A 19,818-nucleotide genomic window follows, 5' to 3' on the forward strand; every position below is an offset into this window, starting at 1 on the left:
CATCAACCCTTCCACTACACTTCTTACAGTGTTTTACAGTTTTGGAAGTCAGTGTAGTTTAATTCCAGCCATGTAGACGTCTTTCATCCTCCTCCTGAATCAGATTAACATGTTGACCAACCCGTATTTTAGTTGTATAACATTTCAAATCTTGCCACCACATATTTGTTTCAGTCCAAAACTGTAATCCATCACTGGGCTTATTGCCGTAGATAAAATGCCAGTTGGATTTGTTTCATTTGCTCATTCCTGCAGCTGACAGCAGCATGTCAGTCAGTCAGTGAAAGCAAGAAAAACAATAATCTTCCAATCGCTTCAAAATTAAAAGTAGTAGCTTTATCCCAGCAGTCCAGTGAAAGAGGGAGTCCCTACAGGGAGTAGTGTTGGGTAGAGTAGCTGGGAACAACACACACACACACAAACAAAAAAGAGCAATCCCCATCTGTATTGCCCAGCAAGGGGAAATGAACATCTGGAAGTGGAGGCTGTTTCCCTCCGGGGTACAGGGGTAGGATGGGGATCCCAGATGAAAAGCACATTTTTCTCCACATAACTACACATGACTACACAGACACACACACACACACCAAAGGCCTATCTCTAACATTTTTTTCCACCCCTGAATTCCTCCCAAACCTTTTTTTAGAGACCTTTATCAAACAGTTATCTATGTGCATTGTTATCCTGCAAGTCAAGTCGTCCTTCAAGAAAACCGCTTTCTGTCTCAGTGAAGGACAAAGAGGAATCAGCGGCAGCTGTGTCAAGGTTGTTTGTTGTAATTGTAACCTCATCCTCCAGGTGGGGTGAGATGGGGGAGGGGGGGTGGTTAAATACCAGAGGAGAGTCCCGTCTGCTTCCATCATGAGGTCTGCTGTGTGTCGGATGTCAGCGATCGGTGACTCAGTGCTTTCAGCAGGAAAGGACACAGGATGACCCCCCCGGCCTTTTCATTTCCTTATACACACAAATACACACACACACACACACACATCTGATGGACTCACAGCTCTGACACATTCATTTAATTTTAAATATGCAGGCAAACTGAGCTCGACATAAACACTGACATGCTCACTCACACATTTAACGACAAAAAGCTGTTGTAGCGTCTGGTTAGGATTTTGGTCTCCTCGCCGCATGCTTCTGCCTTACATTACTCACTCTTTTTTTTTTCTTAACTTCGTTTAGAAAATTCTTTGGGAAAGGAATAAAATTAATTCAAGCTGGATGAAACTTCTAGAGAAACACAACACCAGTGGGAAAGCAGCAAGTTTTCTGTTGAAAATGGTTCCTGCTGCAGTTTTACTTTCAATTACACAATTGTTGTGTATTTATTTATACAAATGAGACTCTCTGCTTCACAAAACACTAATGGGGTTGTAAATTTGGACAGTCGCATACTTTATTATCCCTGCTTCACTTCCTGCTCTGTTGGAGAGAATGAAAGAAGTCAATATGAGATGTGTGAATATGCTGATGTGAGGGCTGGAATATTGACCCTGTAATGTGTCTCTGTCTCTCTCTCACACACACACACTCACACACACACCCTACTCCAATGATTTTTGCTGCCTTGCCAACAGAAGTGCTGAAGACTACATTTGAACCCGGCTATGTTGCTGTGTTGTGCATTAAGTCAATGTAATTACTGTTATCTGCACCACACTCAAAACATATGTGTGCTGTGTGCTTGTGTCTTTAGTTTTTTTTATACATGTAGCATTTCTTTTCTTTTCTTGTTAAAAAAAGCACTTTGCAGCAAAACAAATTAGCAATGTGTGACATTTTCACATTTCCATGTCAGTTCAGCTCATTACACCGCTCCGTCTCCTTGGTTGCTAATTAATCAACCCACACTCAAAGCAGTTACATTTCTACTCTGCATCTCCCAAGCAACAAAAAACATTTGTTTTCAAACAGCAGTAAAAATCAGTTCAATCCAAGAAGAAATACATAAAATGATCTCAAACTCTGTTGATTCACAGGTGTCCTCTGGTGCAGAAACACCACAGTAATAAAAACCTTGCACCAAATGTTTTTTACAGGTTTGGGTGTGTTTGCGTTGTGTTCTGGGGGCTGCAGGAGCAGATACTGGCTACTATTGAATGCTCATGATCCCACCAAACACACCACAGCACGTGTCAGAGGCGGCTTCTGGATCCGCTCCACTGAACATACGCGCCTAATTTATTTGTGACAGAAGTTGCGTCAAGCTGCACAGAGCAGATCAGCTAGGCAGAAAGTCCGACACACACTACATAAATCACCTGGTCAATTTTTAAATAAAACGCCTAGTGCAGAATCCTGATCATATATGATCAATGGACTAAATGGACTATATAGCGCTTTTCTAGTCTTTTTGACCACTCAGAGCGCTTTTACGCTACGTCACATTCACCCATTCCCACATTGATGGAAGGGAGTTGGCAGGATGCCAACCTGCTCATCAGGAGGGAACTAACCATACATATACACTCACACATAGTTGGCACAGCAACGGGAGCAATTTTGGGTTAAGTATCTTGCCCAAGGACACATTGACTTGTGGACGAACGCTCTACCTCCTGAGCAACAGCCGCCGTACACATTACATAATCACATAATCACATAAATATTGTCATGACCGGTGGCACCAGGCCAGAGGTCAACCGGTCAGAGGGTATTTGTTACCCTGGTCAACAAGAGGTTCATTTTGGAAGTGGAAAATCACAAGATTTTATGACACCACTGCTGCCATGGCGGCCATGAAGCAGTGCGGAGGATGAAGCCATTCACTGTAGCGGCTGTGCATGGTGGAATCAAGGCGTTACAGTCAAAACTATAAAAACTGTACATTTGTTGTTGTTCCTGCTGTTATGTCTGACCCTTTATCGCTCTCTCTCTTCTTCTCCAGATCCAGCCTTATGATAAGATCGCTGCTCGAGGCCTGCCAGACAGCGTAGCTGACAGCCTGAACAAACTGGTGGTGGTGAAGCTGAACGGAGGCCTGGGAACCAGTATGGGATGCAAGGGCCCCAAGAGCCTGATCAGCGTCCGCAACGAGAACACCTTCCTGGACCTCACTGTGCAGCAAATAGAGGTACAAAAAGTCATCAGGCCTTGGTTCAGTCCCACTCCACACCCTAATTATTTCTGTACAGTCCCTTACATTCTTCGGGTTGCTAGGAACATGACTCAAATGAATGATAATGTTGCTGCATGTCTACTGGATATGTGTAAATAGAAATCAGTTTCTTACAAGTTCACTACATTAACTTTATAAAGCGGTACTATGTCAGCGTTGTGTTTATAGCTTGTTGTGACATTCACTGAGGTTTGGGGTTGATGCATTTAAAAGAAATTACTTAATTGACAGACAAGCTTAATGTTGGCTGATATGTTTTATAGAGCAGAGAGTAGAGTAACGACAGGAAATGAATGAAGAGATGCAACAAAGTGCTTTGGAGCGGACACATAGCAATTACATGATGGGCCTCTTAAACCACTTGTCCACCAGGGTGCTACCTGCTAATAATAGTCTCAACACAGATATTTAACCTGTCACCAAACCTCACTGCTTCTTCATTTAGTCATAAGAACTAAATAACCAGTTTATGGATCACTAAAAAGTAATATAAATCATTTCAGGCACCCGTGAAGCTCTAAAACTAACTGTCTCACGCTCTGTCTGATCATGGGAATTGCTCTTGCCTCTCAATTTCTTGATGAGGTTGTTTTTTTATTTATTCAGTAGTCAGTAAAATCTCAATCCTCATCCATCATAAATCCATCAGTGGATAATAGCTTTAAGTTTTTGCTCAAAGTTTCAGCCTTCATGTACAAATCACATTCTTAAAGTTTCTCAACTTTGGCAGCAGGGTCAACAGTTAGGTGTTGCGTCACTCAGGGGTGCAGTGTACACACCCGGAGCATTGTCACACAAACACACACAACAGCGCTCGTGATGTCAGAACGGGTAGGACAGGGGAGCAGGAAGTGGTAATGCAAACATCAGCTCTGTTGTAGTGTTGTTTGCTCTGTTGTATTGATGTTAAATAGGGTGTGTAATATGCCTTCAATCACTTGTCTATGATGCTACCTGTGCATCTTCCTCCTCTGCTTCTTTGTGTATCTCAGATGTCGGAGGAGAGACTAGGTGTTTTTTTGAAAATAAGCTAAGAGTCTTTTTAAAAGGAGTCCAGTGTGATATCGTTTGAGGGGAGGGGGGGTTGTAGTGAAAGAGGATCTGTTGGTGTGCAGGCAGGGCAGGTCTGCGGGACTGGGAGGGAAACAGAGAAGGCTCTGTGCTGCAGGAGAGGAGTGTTTGTGGAGGAGGGTGAGGGGGGTGAGAGGGGGGTGGGGGGCAGTTATTTGTGCCATACATCAAGACATGACATGTACTATAAAAAAATAAAAAAAATAAAAACTCATACTCCCTGCACCAGCAGTACAACCAGCCCTTTGAATCATTCATAGTGTTTCAAACTTAATTTATGATCTTTTTTAATTTACTGCACATAATAAAAAGATGCAGTAGTCAGAGCTTCAAGCAGCTTTTACCAGGTGAAAGCTTTGCCTCCATATTGATTTCAGCTAATAAATAATACATTTTGGGAGAGTTAGATATAGATTAAAGTTGGGTTAAAGTTTGGAGGCACTTTAAGAAGTCTATCCAGGTTTGTCAGTCAGGCGATGATGCCAGAGCTGGTGTGTAGCATATTGTGTAACTGAGTTTATACCCAGTGTGTGTGTGGCTGAGTACTGTGTGTGTGTGTGTGTGTGTGTGTTTCATAACAGCCCCATGGGATGCTTCTCTCCTCCCAGGCAGCACACACTGCTCTCTCTGTGTCCGAGTCAGTGCTCTCCATTTTCTGCTCAGGTCTGGTCGGATTACCTCCTGACTGAAACAGCCTGTTTAGAAAGAGTAGAAAATGGATCCCATACACACAGCGACCCGTAAACCTCGTCCCACCGGGTGTGTGAACGCCCCTTCTCAGCTACTACAGCGCCTCAGTCAGGGAGGGGGGGGGGGGGACGCATTTAGTTTGGACGTTTTCAGTGCAGAGATCTGTACGTTCTCACTGAGAGCAGAGCAGATGTGGGAAGATCTGAGAAAGGACAGGCTGACTGGAGTGGCGCCATCTGGCTGCAGAAGTCTTCTGAGTAGATCTGATGATAAGTTAAGCAAGATGAGTGAAGAAAGTATAAAACAATGCCGTTGTTAAGTTGCTCCTTAAAGCTCAGATGAGAGTATAAGATTAGGATATGTTAAAATAATACAGAGACACGGGTCACTTCTTAACAATAAGAGATCTTCAGACTTATTTAGAGAAGCCTATAAAACATCTGTTCACATTAAAAACCTCTTACTTCATACACAGTTACAAAACCAGTCAAACCGAGAGTAACGCTTCTGGAAACCACAGGGGTCATGTCCTCAGTTTTGTTTGTAAGAAATGTGTGTTGAGTTTAAAACACCCAGAAGTAAAAAAAAAAATCCCCAGACTTCATGGCTGTATTATGATAAGGTTGAATCAGTTAGTTGATAAATGAATCAGTTAGTTAATAAATGAATCAGCAGTCATTTTGCTAATCAGTAAAAAACATATACTAGTAGTGGCTTCACTGGTCTTCTGTAATGATAAACTTGAAATCTTTGGTATTTCGGACAGTAAAAAGACATTTAAAGAAGTATATAAATTCCACATAGATGGGATTTAAAAGATCGCCAGTGTATCTAAGAGATGCAGGGAGGGTTTACTCAAGAGTGGAAAAATGAGCTGTTTGCTTACTTTAATGATCATGGTCATCTCTCCTGTCTTTGCCTTTGGCTGTGCAGACCTCTCCACACACCATGTGTCAACACACTATAAAAGCAAAGATGTAATGCATCATGGCATGTGTGAGCATTAGGAGGGGTGCATCAATGAAACTTGTGCTCTTTAACATTTGCACAGTAAGGTGTTGGAAAGGTATACACAGTTATATATATATGTGTATATATACAGATGCAAATGAGATGAGGGTTCATTATGTGAAGTGATCACATGGCCGGCCAACACCCATCCTGGTATTTTAATATGAGACAGATCTCATTGCTCAAGTTTAAAAAGTTGAATCGTTGCTGGATTTCCTTGTTTTCTTGTCACAGGCTAGAAATTCAACTCTTGCACAACTTTCCCACCTTCCCAGTAGTTTCCTCCTCCTGCTCCTTTTTTTCCCCTCTTATCTCGGTTAAAGAAAATCCCTCACAGTCCTTCCTTATGTGTTCACTCTGACCAAACCATCAAGATACAGACAACTATTGGGAGGATGGATGCTGTGTCTGTTGCCTCAGTGTTAGTTTCATGTTAATCCAGCAATTCACTCACTTACATGAGTTGGATTTATAACTGACACAACAAGTAGACTTAACTTTAATCTTGTTTTGTAGGACTAATACTCTCTTTTAGTTTGTATCTCTAATAAGCAAAGTGTATTCTATAATCTCATTTAATTTTCTTTCACTACTGGTCCCATGTTCTTTTTGCTTACAGGAACACCTCATTTAATCTGTTTTATATCTAAGTTTGGATAAAACTGAGGTATCTTTTTTCCATTTATGAAAAGATGTGTCACCTAGAGTCTTTCAGCAACTTAACAAAACCTGCACCTGCCCACCATTATACTGGTCTGGATCATATGCAGTAACATGATAGATACAAGTCATTTAAGATAACAAAGACTGTTTCAAATGAGTTAGAGCTCAGCCACATTGTTCTGGAAGCAAAAACAAAGTCTTTGCCCACTCATATCAAAACACATATATCTTACTAATCTCTCTCAGTATGACCCAAAATAGTGAAGTGTGGTTTTCTATGTCTAGCGTGTTCAGCTACTCACACAAAGTCATGTTTTGAATGGATGAACTTTTGTAAATGCCTCTGAGCACATTATGAGTAAACATTTGAAACTATTTTATAGGAAGAGAAAAAATGTAATGATGTAAAAATACTGATTTTATGACATATTTGGCATATGTTAGAGATAAAGTCATTTTCATTTCACTGGATCTTAACATCTTGAGTTTTACAAGCAGCGTCTTTATTGGTGGAAAATCTGCACATGTGGATTCCATGTGGGCCTGCTCATCAGTATGCTTTAATTACTGGGTCACCTAATATTTTTATAGTGAAGACCCTCGAGATGCTCAACAGTTTGCATTATCTCTGACTTAAAGCTCCTCTGCTGTGTTGCTGCTAAATCTCACTGCCATTTAAATATCATGCACTTGTGTTTTTTTACTCTCCCACAGCACTTGAACAAGACTTACAACACAGATGTGCCCCTGGTCCTCATGAACTCCTTCAACACAGACGAAGACACAAAGAAGATCTTGCAGAAGTACACACACCACCGCGTCAAGATACACACCTTTAACCAGAGCAGGTGAGAGGACAAGACGCTGACACGTAACCAAGTAAAGGTCACGTCGAGTTCAATGCTGGAGGCTTTCACACACACACACACACACACACACAAACACACACACACACACAAAACCGAAAAGAAGACTTGAAAAATAAAATCCAGGATCGGAGAAAAGGCTCTTGCTAAAGCACCAGTCATACCGCAAACATCAGTATCAGTATTTGTCAGATGTGAGAGACACTTCCACTCCCGGTTAAGCAGTATTGAACCGAAACATGCCGACTGAACTCTGCCTCCCCTGATAATGAACTAGTCTATATTCAGTGTGTGAGTAGCCGCTGTGTTTTGCTCCTGACTCGGAGCTTAAATTGTCAAGAACAGCAGCAACCAGACAGGAAATGTCATGTAATGTATGGAGGGAAAGCATCCATATTTAATGCCCTATGGTGTCTCCAGTTTGTCAGTCAAATGGAACTGGCTTTTTACTATTTCCCTTGAATTATTTAGAGCACTTGCATGTTCTGCGTGCTGAGAGGAATGTAGCATACAAAGCCCTTCTGGACAGCAGTGCGGTGGTGGCGGCGGTTGTTGTTGTGGAGGAGGAGGGAGGATTTAACATCAGCACGGACAGAAATCGGTTGAATAGTTGAAATGACAATCAATAAAAGAACAAAGAGAGGTCTGTGGTTATAGTTGTGATAGTAATTCAAAAAAGGCAAATTAAAGTCGGCTGTACTTCACACTATCTGGTGTTCCAGTCGATGATGGAAAACAGTTTGTTTTTTTTTATCCAGCTGACAAATTCAAACACACAAACAAGTGCAGCTACTTTTTATTATTCACCAGCCAAATAAGAGCTTGTGTGGTTACCTTCCAAATGTATGAGCGAAGAGTGAGTAGACTTTCATGCTCCAAAGATCTGGAAAATCAAGTTAAGTTTAAAATGCAAATCTTGTTTTAACGCAGCAATTATTCTGTCAATTAATCAGTTAATCACTCGGTTTCTTAAATGCAAGAAAATAGAAGATCATGTTGTCCTAAAGTCCAAGTTGACATCTTCACATTGCTTGCATTGCAAAAATATTCAGTTTACTATCATATATGACAAAGAAAAGCAGCAAATCTTCATAGTAAAGAAACTGGATTAAAGGTTTTTCATTTGTTGAAGAAGAAAATGACTTACCTGTAAACGTTGAATTGATCGTGAAATTAATTGCTAATTAATTTTCTGTCAATTGGCTACTCAATTAGTTGAGTGTTTTGTAAATATAGTAAAGCTAACTGTTTCTTGAATTGAGTATCAAGTAAACAGCATCGCTACAAAAGATACATTCTTAGGAAAGGTGTGTTAACTTTAATCTGTAAATGAGAACAGACAAAATTGCTGTGATCACTCATATGTGCTCCTCCTTCACTATCACACACACACACACACACACACATACATCACACAACATTTAACACTTCACTTTCGCAGTCATGCACACACAAAGTGCAAACACCCTCTTACTTGGTATTGTTGTGTTAATATTTGATAGGCTTCTTCTAGGCTCAGTTAATCTGAGGAAGAAATCTGACCACTTCCCTGTTCCGTGTGTGTGTGTGTGTGTGTGTGTGTGTGTGTGTGTGTGTGTGTGTGTGTGTGTGTGTGTGTGTGTGTGTGTGTGTGTGTGTGTGTGTGTGTGTGTGTGTGTGTGTGTGTGTGTGTGTGTGTCATCATATTTCCTCATACAGTCTTCATAACACATAAAAGTAACATTTTTGATCCGTGCACCATTCAGGTTTGCTTCTTTCCACGTAGCGTCATCATGTCTGATACATTTGACCTTTTACTAAATATGAATTACTCATCTGATGTGATTTTCAGCGACCCTCCCCTTCCCTAAAAATCTGTTCAGCCTGTTACTCCGAATTATTTTCATAATCATGAAAAATTCCCTCCAGCTGCAGCTTTGATCGTTTGCCAAAACTTCATCGTTCGGTCGGGTGGATGAAATTTTATTTAACTTGGAGAAAAATTGACCAAAACAATTATTTAATCTGCAATTATAAAACAGATGGATGGAAGTCAGGTGAAAAGAACTGAAATATTTCCCAAATAGGGAAGACAGGAGTCCTTAAAGGGTAATTCCACCAAATTTACACATAAAGGCCAGTTTACTCCTCCAAGTCTGTAAGGAGTATTTTGAAGAAGTAACCATGGTGATGTCTTCCATGTATTACTGAAAGCCTGTGTCACATCTTTGTATCTAATAAATGATGCAGTTGCATTATGGTAGATGCTGGCCCCGATCTCCCATACGGACAATCTGGACAAGTGCCCTGGGGCCCTTGATCAAAAAGGGACCCTCCATGATGGGAGAAGAAAATATTCCTTTTTTCCCCCCTTATTTTATTGATGTTGATAATTATTGTCGCTTGCATGCGAAGATATCAAGTCTCATGATTGACTGTTTAATTTCTCATTTTGATGGCTGGGCAAGTGACGATTGGTCAGCAAAAGAAAAAAGGAAGAGAAATGGCTATAAATACATTAAAAAAGTCCCATGAAAATAGTAGTATAGTAATTAAGTTGGATTTTAATGGCCAGGGTAGGCTCCAGGGTTTTTAGAGCTTTGACCCATATTAGAGACTAAGGACCTGATGATTGCATGTTTGGTTAGTGTGCGTTTGGCAGGCGATCTACTAAGAATAACTGTGCAAATAACAACAGGTTCAGACAGCAGTGTTTTAAATGAGGGTTTTGTGCATCTTAATGGAGAGTTTTGACGAGCAGAAAGCCCACCACCAAATGAAATGTTATCCCATGGAATTAAAGTTCTAATGGAAGAGGTTAAAAAACATATTGAGTTATAAAAAAAAAAAAGATTACCAGAAAAAACGCTGTATGGGAGACAAAGTCAATGCTGTTAGTAAAACCAAAAACCAAAGGTGGAAAAAGTCCATTCTCTGTGCATATTCTGTTATTGTGCCTCTGTCTCCTCGTCTTCACAGTAACAGCTGGTTAGTACCTGCCCTTCAAAGCTATTATTTATAGACGCAGTTACCGTCAGCAAAATCACCTCCATGTTTGGTAAATCACAATGCATGTGCTAAATGATCACATTTGCATTTCCTCCTCGCTGAATTTTGCACATCGGGATAAAAAATGCCCCACATTACATATTCATTGTGGCAAACGTACTAAATGGACAGCACGTGTTATCTTGCACATTTGAAAGATGCAAGCCTCAGTGCGGCGCGTTAGCAGATCAGCTTGCACTTTTTTTTTTTTCAGGTGTTGTCAACTTTACAAACGTTTTTACACAAGCAAACCTTTTTATAAATCAGGCCGTAAAAGTCAAGATATCTCACTTTTGATTTTGATCATTCTGTTTCTCACAAGTCCCTCAGCTTAATGGAAGTGACTCACTAAATCTAGACCCTCAAGTACCTCTTTAAGGTTTAAATAGACTCCATGATACGTGACACTAAATGAACCCTGTGGACTTTATGACCATTTTGTAGAGTAATGATTTCAATGAGCCAATCTGCATTTTTTTAGTTTTCTATCTTGTGCAGACTGGTGGTTTGCAGGGTGGTGTCAAACACATTTCTGCCAACTACAGAGGACAGTTGGCAGTTGATCATAAAAGGTGGCAGGAGAATAAAACTCTAAACTTGTGTAAAAAATGGGTCACAAACAAATCATAAATAGGGTTTTAAAACAGGTTTTATGAGGTAAGGAAAGTATTTAACATGATTGTGATGCCTCAAAACACACATAAAGCAATTTGGTGTTGAATTTTAACTCAATTGTATTTATTCAGAGGACATCTTTACTGCAGAGGTTAATGCCAAGGAGAGAAAACATGCACCTCATGCTCATAGAGGAAGCAGTAAAGAGGAATCGACTGCCAAGTTCAGTTAACAACTCCATTGCTGTTATTGCTAATGTCAAACAATCCCAGTGATCCATTGATAAGATGTCCTCGTGGATCCTGGGAATAATCACTGCTGCCTCTAAGACAGCAATAATGGATCCAAGAAAAACATCTTTGTGGAGTCAACAAAATGTTCTTACTCAGGTCTGAGATGACATAAATCCTTTGAAGTCTGTGAGCTCATATCAAAAATCACTCATCTGAAAGCGTCTCTTCAGAACAGTTGGCTGGCATTAATCCTCCTATTTAAAAAAAAAAAAAAAAAAAAAAAAAAAAAAAGGGGGTCTCAGTGCTTCTTTTGCCGCAGTTACTCTCACCTGACCAGCTCGTCTACACTCTGAAAATATCCTCAAACTGCCAAAAACACGTCGGCTCACGCTCAGTGCTCTTCCTCATGATGAGGTTTGTTAAGTCACCCTGACGTGGATCCTTCTTAGAGACCCTTTGATCAAGTTAATGCTCATAAGGGCGATGGCTTGGTCCTCTTGGCTTGTTGCCTCATCTGCTTTTCTCTGGAAAAAAAAAACTTAAGTTTATTCTCCGGCCGTGTTTGAAGCATGGTACTTGGCATGCTGCTCTGTTTCAAAAGTCTTCAAGGTTTTACTTCAGATGTTCAGCAAAAAGATTTCACACTTTGTTTTTCGCTTTGTGTTTTTGTGTCTTGTTAACATGCAGAGATTCACAGCTCTGCAGTGGGATCAAATTCATCTTCTTTTGTTCCTTTTTTTATTAGAGCTTCCTAAAACAGAAACAGGAGGAGAGAAAAGTGTTCATAGAGCATCCTCAAAAACTAAAAGATGCTTGAATATTATATTTGATTATTATTAAATGTTGCAACAGTAACATTTACGCAGACTTTGAAAATCACATGGTTCCATTTAAATTCATTACACTAAATCAATTTATTGTGTTATCTTTTTGTAATTGAGCCTTGTCTCATGACATCTCATGGAAACTGATTGTTTAGAGAACATTGATGTAATGAAGTTTTGAACTGCAGGTCTGTTCCTTAAAAAATTATATTGTTGTCATCTGTAGACCTGGACTAAAGTCAGACCTGTTACCCCCTGTGATTTCAACTCCAATTAAACTTTTACCTTCAATTTAACTTTAAACTGACTGTGGACGTAGTTTAAGTTAAAAATTATTATTATTAAAATATTTTTGAGATAGTTAGATCAACATGAATGTTTTACCTGAATTAGATTTTTTTTTAAAATGTCATCATGATTCTGAGTTTTGATGGTGAACAGATTAAGAGAAGATTATTAATAAACCTCAATGTTAGATAAGCTGTATCGACCCACTTATCCTGTGAACCACTTTATTTCCCTCCTTTGATAAATGAGTTTGATCTTATCTTTATAATAATTTAATCACATTAGAGTACAAACCATAAAGGACACTAAATTATGATTTTGAAGTATCATCCAGCTGAATGTTGAGTGTTTATTAACAAATAATCTCAAAAACAAAAGAAGAAAATGTCTGATCTCATCATGAACTCCTCTCCTTCTCTTCAGGTATCCTCGCATCAACAAAGAGTCCCTCCTCCCCGTCTCCACGAACATGAGCATGAACGGGCAGAGCTCGGAGGGATGGTACCCTCCCGGCCACGGCGACATCTACGCCAGCTTCTACAACTCGGGCCTGCTGGACGAGCTCATCGCTCAGGGGAAGGAGTACATCTTTGTGTCCAACATCGACAACCTGGGAGCCACGGTGGACCTCCACATCCTGCACCACCTGGTCAGCCAGCCCAACGGCAAGCGCTGCGAGTTCATCATGGAGGTGACGGACAAGACGCGCGCTGACGTCAAGGTATGTGGAGGAGGAGGAGGAGGAGGAGGAGGAGGAGGAGGAGGAGGAGGAGGAGGAGGAGGAGGAGGAGGAAGATGAGGAGAAGAATCAGGTGTCAGGAGTTCAAATATTTAGTGTTGTAGAGTGATAGTGTTTCTTTACACCTGATCTTGTCTCATGTATCATTTTTCTTTGTGCACATAAGACATGAGACAGAAGGCTTTTGTTATATCAAGTAAACCAAACATTAAAACAGAAGTTGTATGTACAGAACAAATGATCACAGCACGTTCTCACTTATTACTGTTTGTGTTTAGTCATGCAGGGTTTTGAGATATCTGTCAACGGCTTTAAATTAGTTCCAAACCAAAAATCTGCATAACCAGACACTATGTGTGGAGAAAAAGATTAGTTTATTCATTTTTTTTTCAATGCTCAAATCTGTTACTTATTGTCACCAGTAATCATAAAAATTGTACTTCTCAGTGAAAACGAAGGCAGTTTCTAGTGAATTTGACTTTCTATCGCACTCAAAATCTTCTAAAATTGCGGGTTGTGATTTTCAGGGTGGCACGCTGATCAAGTACGACGGAAAACTGCGTCTGCTGGAGATCGCCCAGGTGCCCAAAGCTCACGTGGACGAGTTCAAATCCGTTTCAAAGTTCAAGATCTTCAACACCAACAACCTGTGGATCTCTCTGGCTGCTATCAAGAGGCTGCAGGAACAGAAGGCAATGAACATGGAGATTATAGTCAACCCCAAGGTCAGTACACAAGTGATACATGAGTTTAATATATTAAGAGCCAGACACACAACGACAAAGTGTTACAAAACCAAAGTCAGAACCAGAGCCTGTGTTATAAAGAGAGTTGCTGAGTTCAGGTCATGTGTGGATGGAAAAGATTCCCATGAACTTGAGAATATTCACATCATCAGACAACTCAAGACAGCTGTATGATTATAGAGCTGGTCAGATGAATTGATAAATTACATTCATTAAATCTGACTTTCACAGACACGACAGATTTGACAGACTAATCAGAATTACGATAACTCCTACTTGACTTGAACGCATCGTATCCACTGGCATTCAATCAGTGAGTAAAAACCATAGAAACAATAAACACAATAAAACATAAGTCTGACTTCTCTGCATGTCTTTCATTCATGTTAGCGCAGTATGACACTGTGAATTATTAAACAGCTGTGAATGTAGATTATCTTCTAATTTTAAATTGCGGTTGCCAATTTATCAAACTGAGAGAGTTTAGTTTCAAAGCATATTGAATTTTCTCAAAATGTGGAGTATTAGTTGAGTTATTCAGCTGCATTATAAAAGCAGTAAAAGCCTGTTTCATTCATTTCTTTCAAGTTAGTGGAGTGTAGAAAGCTTCACTATTGATTCAGATGATCCAAGGGTGATTAATTAAATATCATTTTTTAAAAACAAAACTAAAAGAGATGAATTTTAAGAACACTTGGGGAAATTAAACCAAAAAAAAAAGTAGCTTACGTGGCCATCGTTACGGTTAAATATGGCAAAATGCAGCTTTACCTCCTACCACCATCCATCAGGAAAACTAACATGAGTCCTCACTCTGTCATTTCAACAAGAACATAAATCCTCTTGTGACTTTCTGGAGTGAAATTGAGTCCATTCTGTACAACAACCTAGTCTTTATGTCTCTTTCTCCTCCTCCTTCCTTTTCCAAATACATTACGGAGGCATCAAAGTGAAATGACTCATAAATGTCCTTGTAACAGTTCGCCGTCTGATCATCCATGTATGAGTCTCGAGCCTTTAGGGGACCCACTTCAAAGAGGGAACCACAGCAGGGAGCCTCAGATGTAACAAAATAGATCCACTCTCAGTAACAAGGCAACCTCTCGGAATAATATCACCTGTCCTATTTCAGCACGCCGTTAGAAACCGTAGCCAGAGAGATATCAGCACCACTCTCCTCTAAAGAGAGCTGCCCCTTCTGAAATAATCATAAAGCCTCTTCGCTCTCTGTGTGTTCAGTTTTTTTGTCACGTGAGGTTGTTTTTTTTTTTTACGCATACAAAGGGGGGGGGGGGGGGGGGGGGGGGGGGTAGATGGGAACAAAGCAGCTTCAATCCAAATCCAGTTTTCTGGTCACCTCTCTGGTGGCTCATGTGCTCTACTTGGACTCCTGTTCTGAGTGAGGAGGAGGAGAGAGTGTGTTTGTGTTGTGTGTGTGTGTGTGTGTGTGTGTGTGTGTGTGTGTGTGTGTGTGTGTGTGTGTGTGTGTGTGTGTGTGTGTGTGTGTGTGTGTGTGTGTGTGTGTGTGTGTGTGTGTGTGTGTGGGATCACGCAAGCATTTTTCCTTCAAAGGCATAAAAATTTAAAGCTGCCTTATATTCTACGTTGCAGTGGAAAACCAAGAGGCTTCTGAACACCTCATCAGGATTACCCCCGATTTGTTTCAATCATAGCTTCATGACTGCCGTGTCTTCCCCGCACACGTTTCTCCTTTGTTGCCCTCCAAAGCCACCCTGTTAAAAGCAGCGCAGCAAACAAATTAGACTTAACGTGACTGGATGGTATTTCGGTTGTGCTCCTCAGGGTATGCAACCCTCTCTCGCAACCAGCGTAAAATAAATTCACCGCTGAACTCCAGCGTCGTTCCTGATTATTGCTTTTTCCGGGTCCCTAGATGTAATTTTCTTGCCCTCAGCTACAAAATCGCACACTGTGACATAGTGACTGTTGCGTAAGTGGTGATAACTATGCAGAACTGCGGGGCTTTACGTAAGTGTGTGGTCCCATCTAGGTAAGAGTGCAGCACTAAAAGTGGAGCGTTAGAATGGGCCCCTTTCTATTATAGTCCCCCATACATCTTAAAATATGTGCAATCATGGCGCTGAGAGGCACTTAAGATAAAAGTGGCCATGCAGCTGTGAGTGTTACGTAAGTCCTTCTGATCATTACACCTTAGACTCAGATGGTGATAGCATTATATGTCATTATGTCAACCTTTCAATGTGCATTTTAGGAAACGCTATCATCTCCCAAAGTAAAAGTACAGACATGCTCTGTGAGGGTGGAAAATGAAAGATTAGTGTCCCTCCAGTAGTCGTTAAGACATTTTACTCTAAAATCACAAATGTGAACCCTTTAAATTCACTAGTGTGTCATCCTCCCGGGTCAAATTGACCCAGTCTGTTTTGACTGTTCCTTCTTTCCTTCCTTCCTTCCTTCCTTCCTTCCTTCCTTCCTTCCTTCCTTCCTTCCTTCCTTCCTTTCCTTCCTTCCTTCCTTTCCTTCTGTCCTTCTTTCCTCCCTCCCTCCTTCCTTCCTTCCTTCCTTCCTCCCTTTCCTCCCTCCCTCCTTCTCTCTTTCCTTCCTTCCCTCCCTGACTCCTTCCTCCCTTCCTTCCCTCCCTCCTACATTCCTTCCTCGCTCCTTTCCTTCCTCCTTTCCTCCCTTCCTAACTTCCTTCCTTGACTCGAGGACAACAGGAGGGTTAAAATCACTAGAGGAAAAATCAGAGGATCACCAAAGTCAGTAGGATTCATCCTCCTGGAATATCTGTATAAAATTAAATAACAATCCATTTAATTGTTGTCAAGATATTTCAGTCTGGGTCAAAGTAGTGGATCAACATTTGCATCCATAGAGCGAGGCCTCCAGCATGTCTAACACTCCCTGCTCATGGAGCTGAAAATTGTACCACCAAGTCCTGGATGTTTTAGACTTTTAGAGACAACAAGGATTTGACCAAAATTAGAAAACAGTTATTATTGAGTAATTGTGTTCACAGTGAATCACACTTGTTTTAAATAAAGCGGCATCAGTGAAGAACTGTTTGGAGGCTGCTGCATAACAAATTCAGATTTGTGTCGAATGAAGTAAAAGCTGCGTAAGATTCACTATGTCGGTGTAATAATTCAGCTTTCTTATGTAAAATTATTTTAAAGTTAAGCTCAGATGACCTTTACACTCAGTTGTTTGTTCATTAATGGAGTCACATCTTGCACTCATGTTTATGTATCTGAGAGCTGAAGAGAGCGGAAAGAGAGAGCAGTAACTTCCTCTAGTAGCTTCCTCTTGCTGATAAGAGTCGTTACACTAATTGCACAAACTGTTGTTGTATATGAAAGATGCAAAAAAACCCAGATGTGTTACTTTCCCACAACAACTAACATGTCTGCCTTCCTGTTGCTTTCAGACGCTCGACGGGGGGCAGAACGTCATCCAGCTGGAGACGGCGGTGGGCGCTGCCATCAAATGCTTCGATAACGCCATGGGCATCAACGTTCCTCGCAGCCGCTTCCTGCCCGTAAAGACCACGTCTGACCTGCTGCTGGTCATGTCCAACCTGTACAGCCTGGACGCCGGCTCGCTCACCATGAGCCCAAAGAGAGAGTTCCCAACGACGCCGCACGTCAAACTGGGAAGCTCCTTCACCAAGGTACCAAGACTGAATCTGACTTCTGTGTGTGAGGTGCTGGGATGATTTAAGATGCTTTGTCTGTCATTAGTTTAATGTTAAATGTTTTATTTAACATTAAACTAACTCTTTAATTTGGGTGTTTTAACCAAATTAAAGCTTCAGTTCACCCAAGCACTATGGTGGTGAATGAGATTTCATTTGAGCTGCTGAAAGCCTTCAAAAATTAAATTAAACAATTTCCAAAGAAACATGTCTTTTAGAAACAATGCCTGGAAAGATATTATTTTTTGTCTTAAAAGTTTTTTTGTGCTTTTATTATAAACATAAAATTTTACTTAATTTACTTAATATTAATTTATTTAACTCATTTATTTAATCGGCTGGCTCAGGAGGTAGAGCGGTCGACCGCGAATTAGAATATTGGCGGTTCGATTCCCAGCTCCTCCAGTCCACATGTCGATGTGTCCTTGGGCAAGACACTCAATTCCAAATTGCTCCCGTTGCTGCGCCAATGGTGTATGAATGCAAATGAATGGTTAGATTCCCCTGATGAGCAGGTTGGCACCCTGTGTGGTAGCTCCTGCCATCAGTGTATGAATGTGTGTGAATGGGTGAATGAGATGTAATGTAATGCATTTTGAGTGGTCGCAAAGACTAGAAAGACGCTTTAATCATTTAGCTCCCATTTATTTTAACAATTCCCATCATTATATATGTGGCTTTACTGGTGAGGATGAACATCTTACTCATCATCTCTCTGTTGGCACGTCACTCTCTCCATCATCTGCTGTTGCTGTAAATTACAACATTTCCCTGGAGTCTGATCTGATGGCTCATACACTTCAGTATGATGTTAATTGGTATTCTTAACCAAACTTAAACTTATCATATAATGTGTGGGTTCAAATGTTTTGTTGAAGGATCCACTGAGCTGCACTGTAGTTCTTTAAAAGACTGTAGTCCACTAACTTCCTCTTCTCTCTGCCTGTGTTCAGGTTCAGGAGTACCTGACTCGCTTCGAGAGCATCCCCGACATGCTGGAGCTCGACCACCTGACTGTGTCCGGAGACGTCACCTTTGGGAAGAATGTTTCACTCAAGGTAAACATTTTAACTCAAATTACACTTTACTTAACATCTCTTTAGGTTCACATGTGAAATAAATTTAGGCTTTTAAAAGGTTTTCGAGGGCTCAAGTGGCCCAAAATGAAATGTGTATTTGCTGTAAATGTGCCGTGTGATAACCCAGAAAGACTGTTGCATTATTTATTGGGGTGCCCTCACTGATGGAACGAGATGCTGCACTGTGGGTCTTAAAAAGACCGCAAACCCCAAGTGATGTTTCAGCCGCAGCCTCTTTTAGATTCCATATTTATTTTTGTGGTGCAGGGACGCTCGGGGCAAGAGATGAATCTTTAAATTTCACTGACCATTTTTAAAGTGAAGTGGGGAAGGAAAGATTTGTATTTTTGTATAACATGTTTGTACATTTGAACAAAGACGATCAAACAGAAGCTTTCAGATCAGGTGGTTGAGCCTGTCATTGATTTACTACTTTAATTAAATCCTGCTTTAAAAATGTCACCACTTCACCCCTTTTTTTCTATCTGACTGCACCTGTTTTTTTTTTTTTTATGTCCTGCTAAACAAAAGCCATCGCTCTTCCTCCTCCTTTTTTCTTTTACAGGGAACCGTCATCATCATCGCCAACCACGGAGATCGGATCGATATCCCAGCCGGCTCCATGCTCGAGAACAAAATCGTATCTGGCAACCTCCGCATCCTGGACCACTGAGGCCTTTCTCACCACCTTTTCCATTTCAACTCCCTCCCTCTACCACTCCCCACCACCCATTATCATGTGACCTAGCTGGCTTGATCCCAGTCATGTGACCCGTTTGTCATGTTTACCCGACACCAACAGATTGTTAAGAGGATGTGGCTTTCCCCCTCCCTGAAGGCTGTGTGTGATTGCATGTGCAGTGTTCCAGTCCTAAACATTAACAAGTAGTTTACATGGTGGCAAGGAGGAGACGTACTGCCCTCTAGAGGCCGTTTCTAACATAATATACATAATTGTATTAATATTGAGTTAGTCACGGCTGCCACTGTACAAGATTATGAGCTCAGCACTAGGCTATAATATATATCTGTATCCATGTTAGAGAGAAAACAAAGCTGAATTATTGTCTATTTTAACTGTAAAATATATAACCATAGCAACAAAAACTGAGGACATTTGTGCTTAGTACATTATTTATTTTATTGTAACAATGCTTCTTGGCAAT

General features: G+C 40.7%; 1 protein-coding gene across 1 annotated transcript in view; it reads left to right on the plus strand.

Annotated features, from left to right (window-relative positions):
* Window positions 1–19,818, plus strand: part of ugp2b (UDP-glucose pyrophosphorylase 2b) — a 39,539-nt gene extending 19,721 nt beyond the window's left edge. Inside the window, exons 4-10 of the mRNA XM_053332886.1 lie at window positions 2,894–3,079; window positions 7,274–7,407; window positions 12,836–13,133; window positions 13,679–13,876; window positions 17,307–17,549; window positions 18,527–18,631; window positions 19,218–19,818. Of these exons, the coding sequence (XP_053188861.1) occupies window positions 2,894–3,079; window positions 7,274–7,407; window positions 12,836–13,133; window positions 13,679–13,876; window positions 17,307–17,549; window positions 18,527–18,631; window positions 19,218–19,325 (1,272 nt within the window). The 3' untranslated portion in view covers window positions 19,326–19,818. The remainder of the gene's footprint in view (window positions 1–2,893; window positions 3,080–7,273; window positions 7,408–12,835; window positions 13,134–13,678; window positions 13,877–17,306; window positions 17,550–18,526; window positions 18,632–19,217) is intronic.

The sequence above is a fragment of the Scomber japonicus genome, chromosome 14 (assembly GCF_027409825.1).
Source record: "Scomber japonicus isolate fScoJap1 chromosome 14, fScoJap1.pri, whole genome shotgun sequence".
In the NCBI taxonomy this organism is placed as follows: domain Eukaryota; kingdom Metazoa; phylum Chordata; class Actinopteri; order Scombriformes; family Scombridae; genus Scomber; species Scomber japonicus.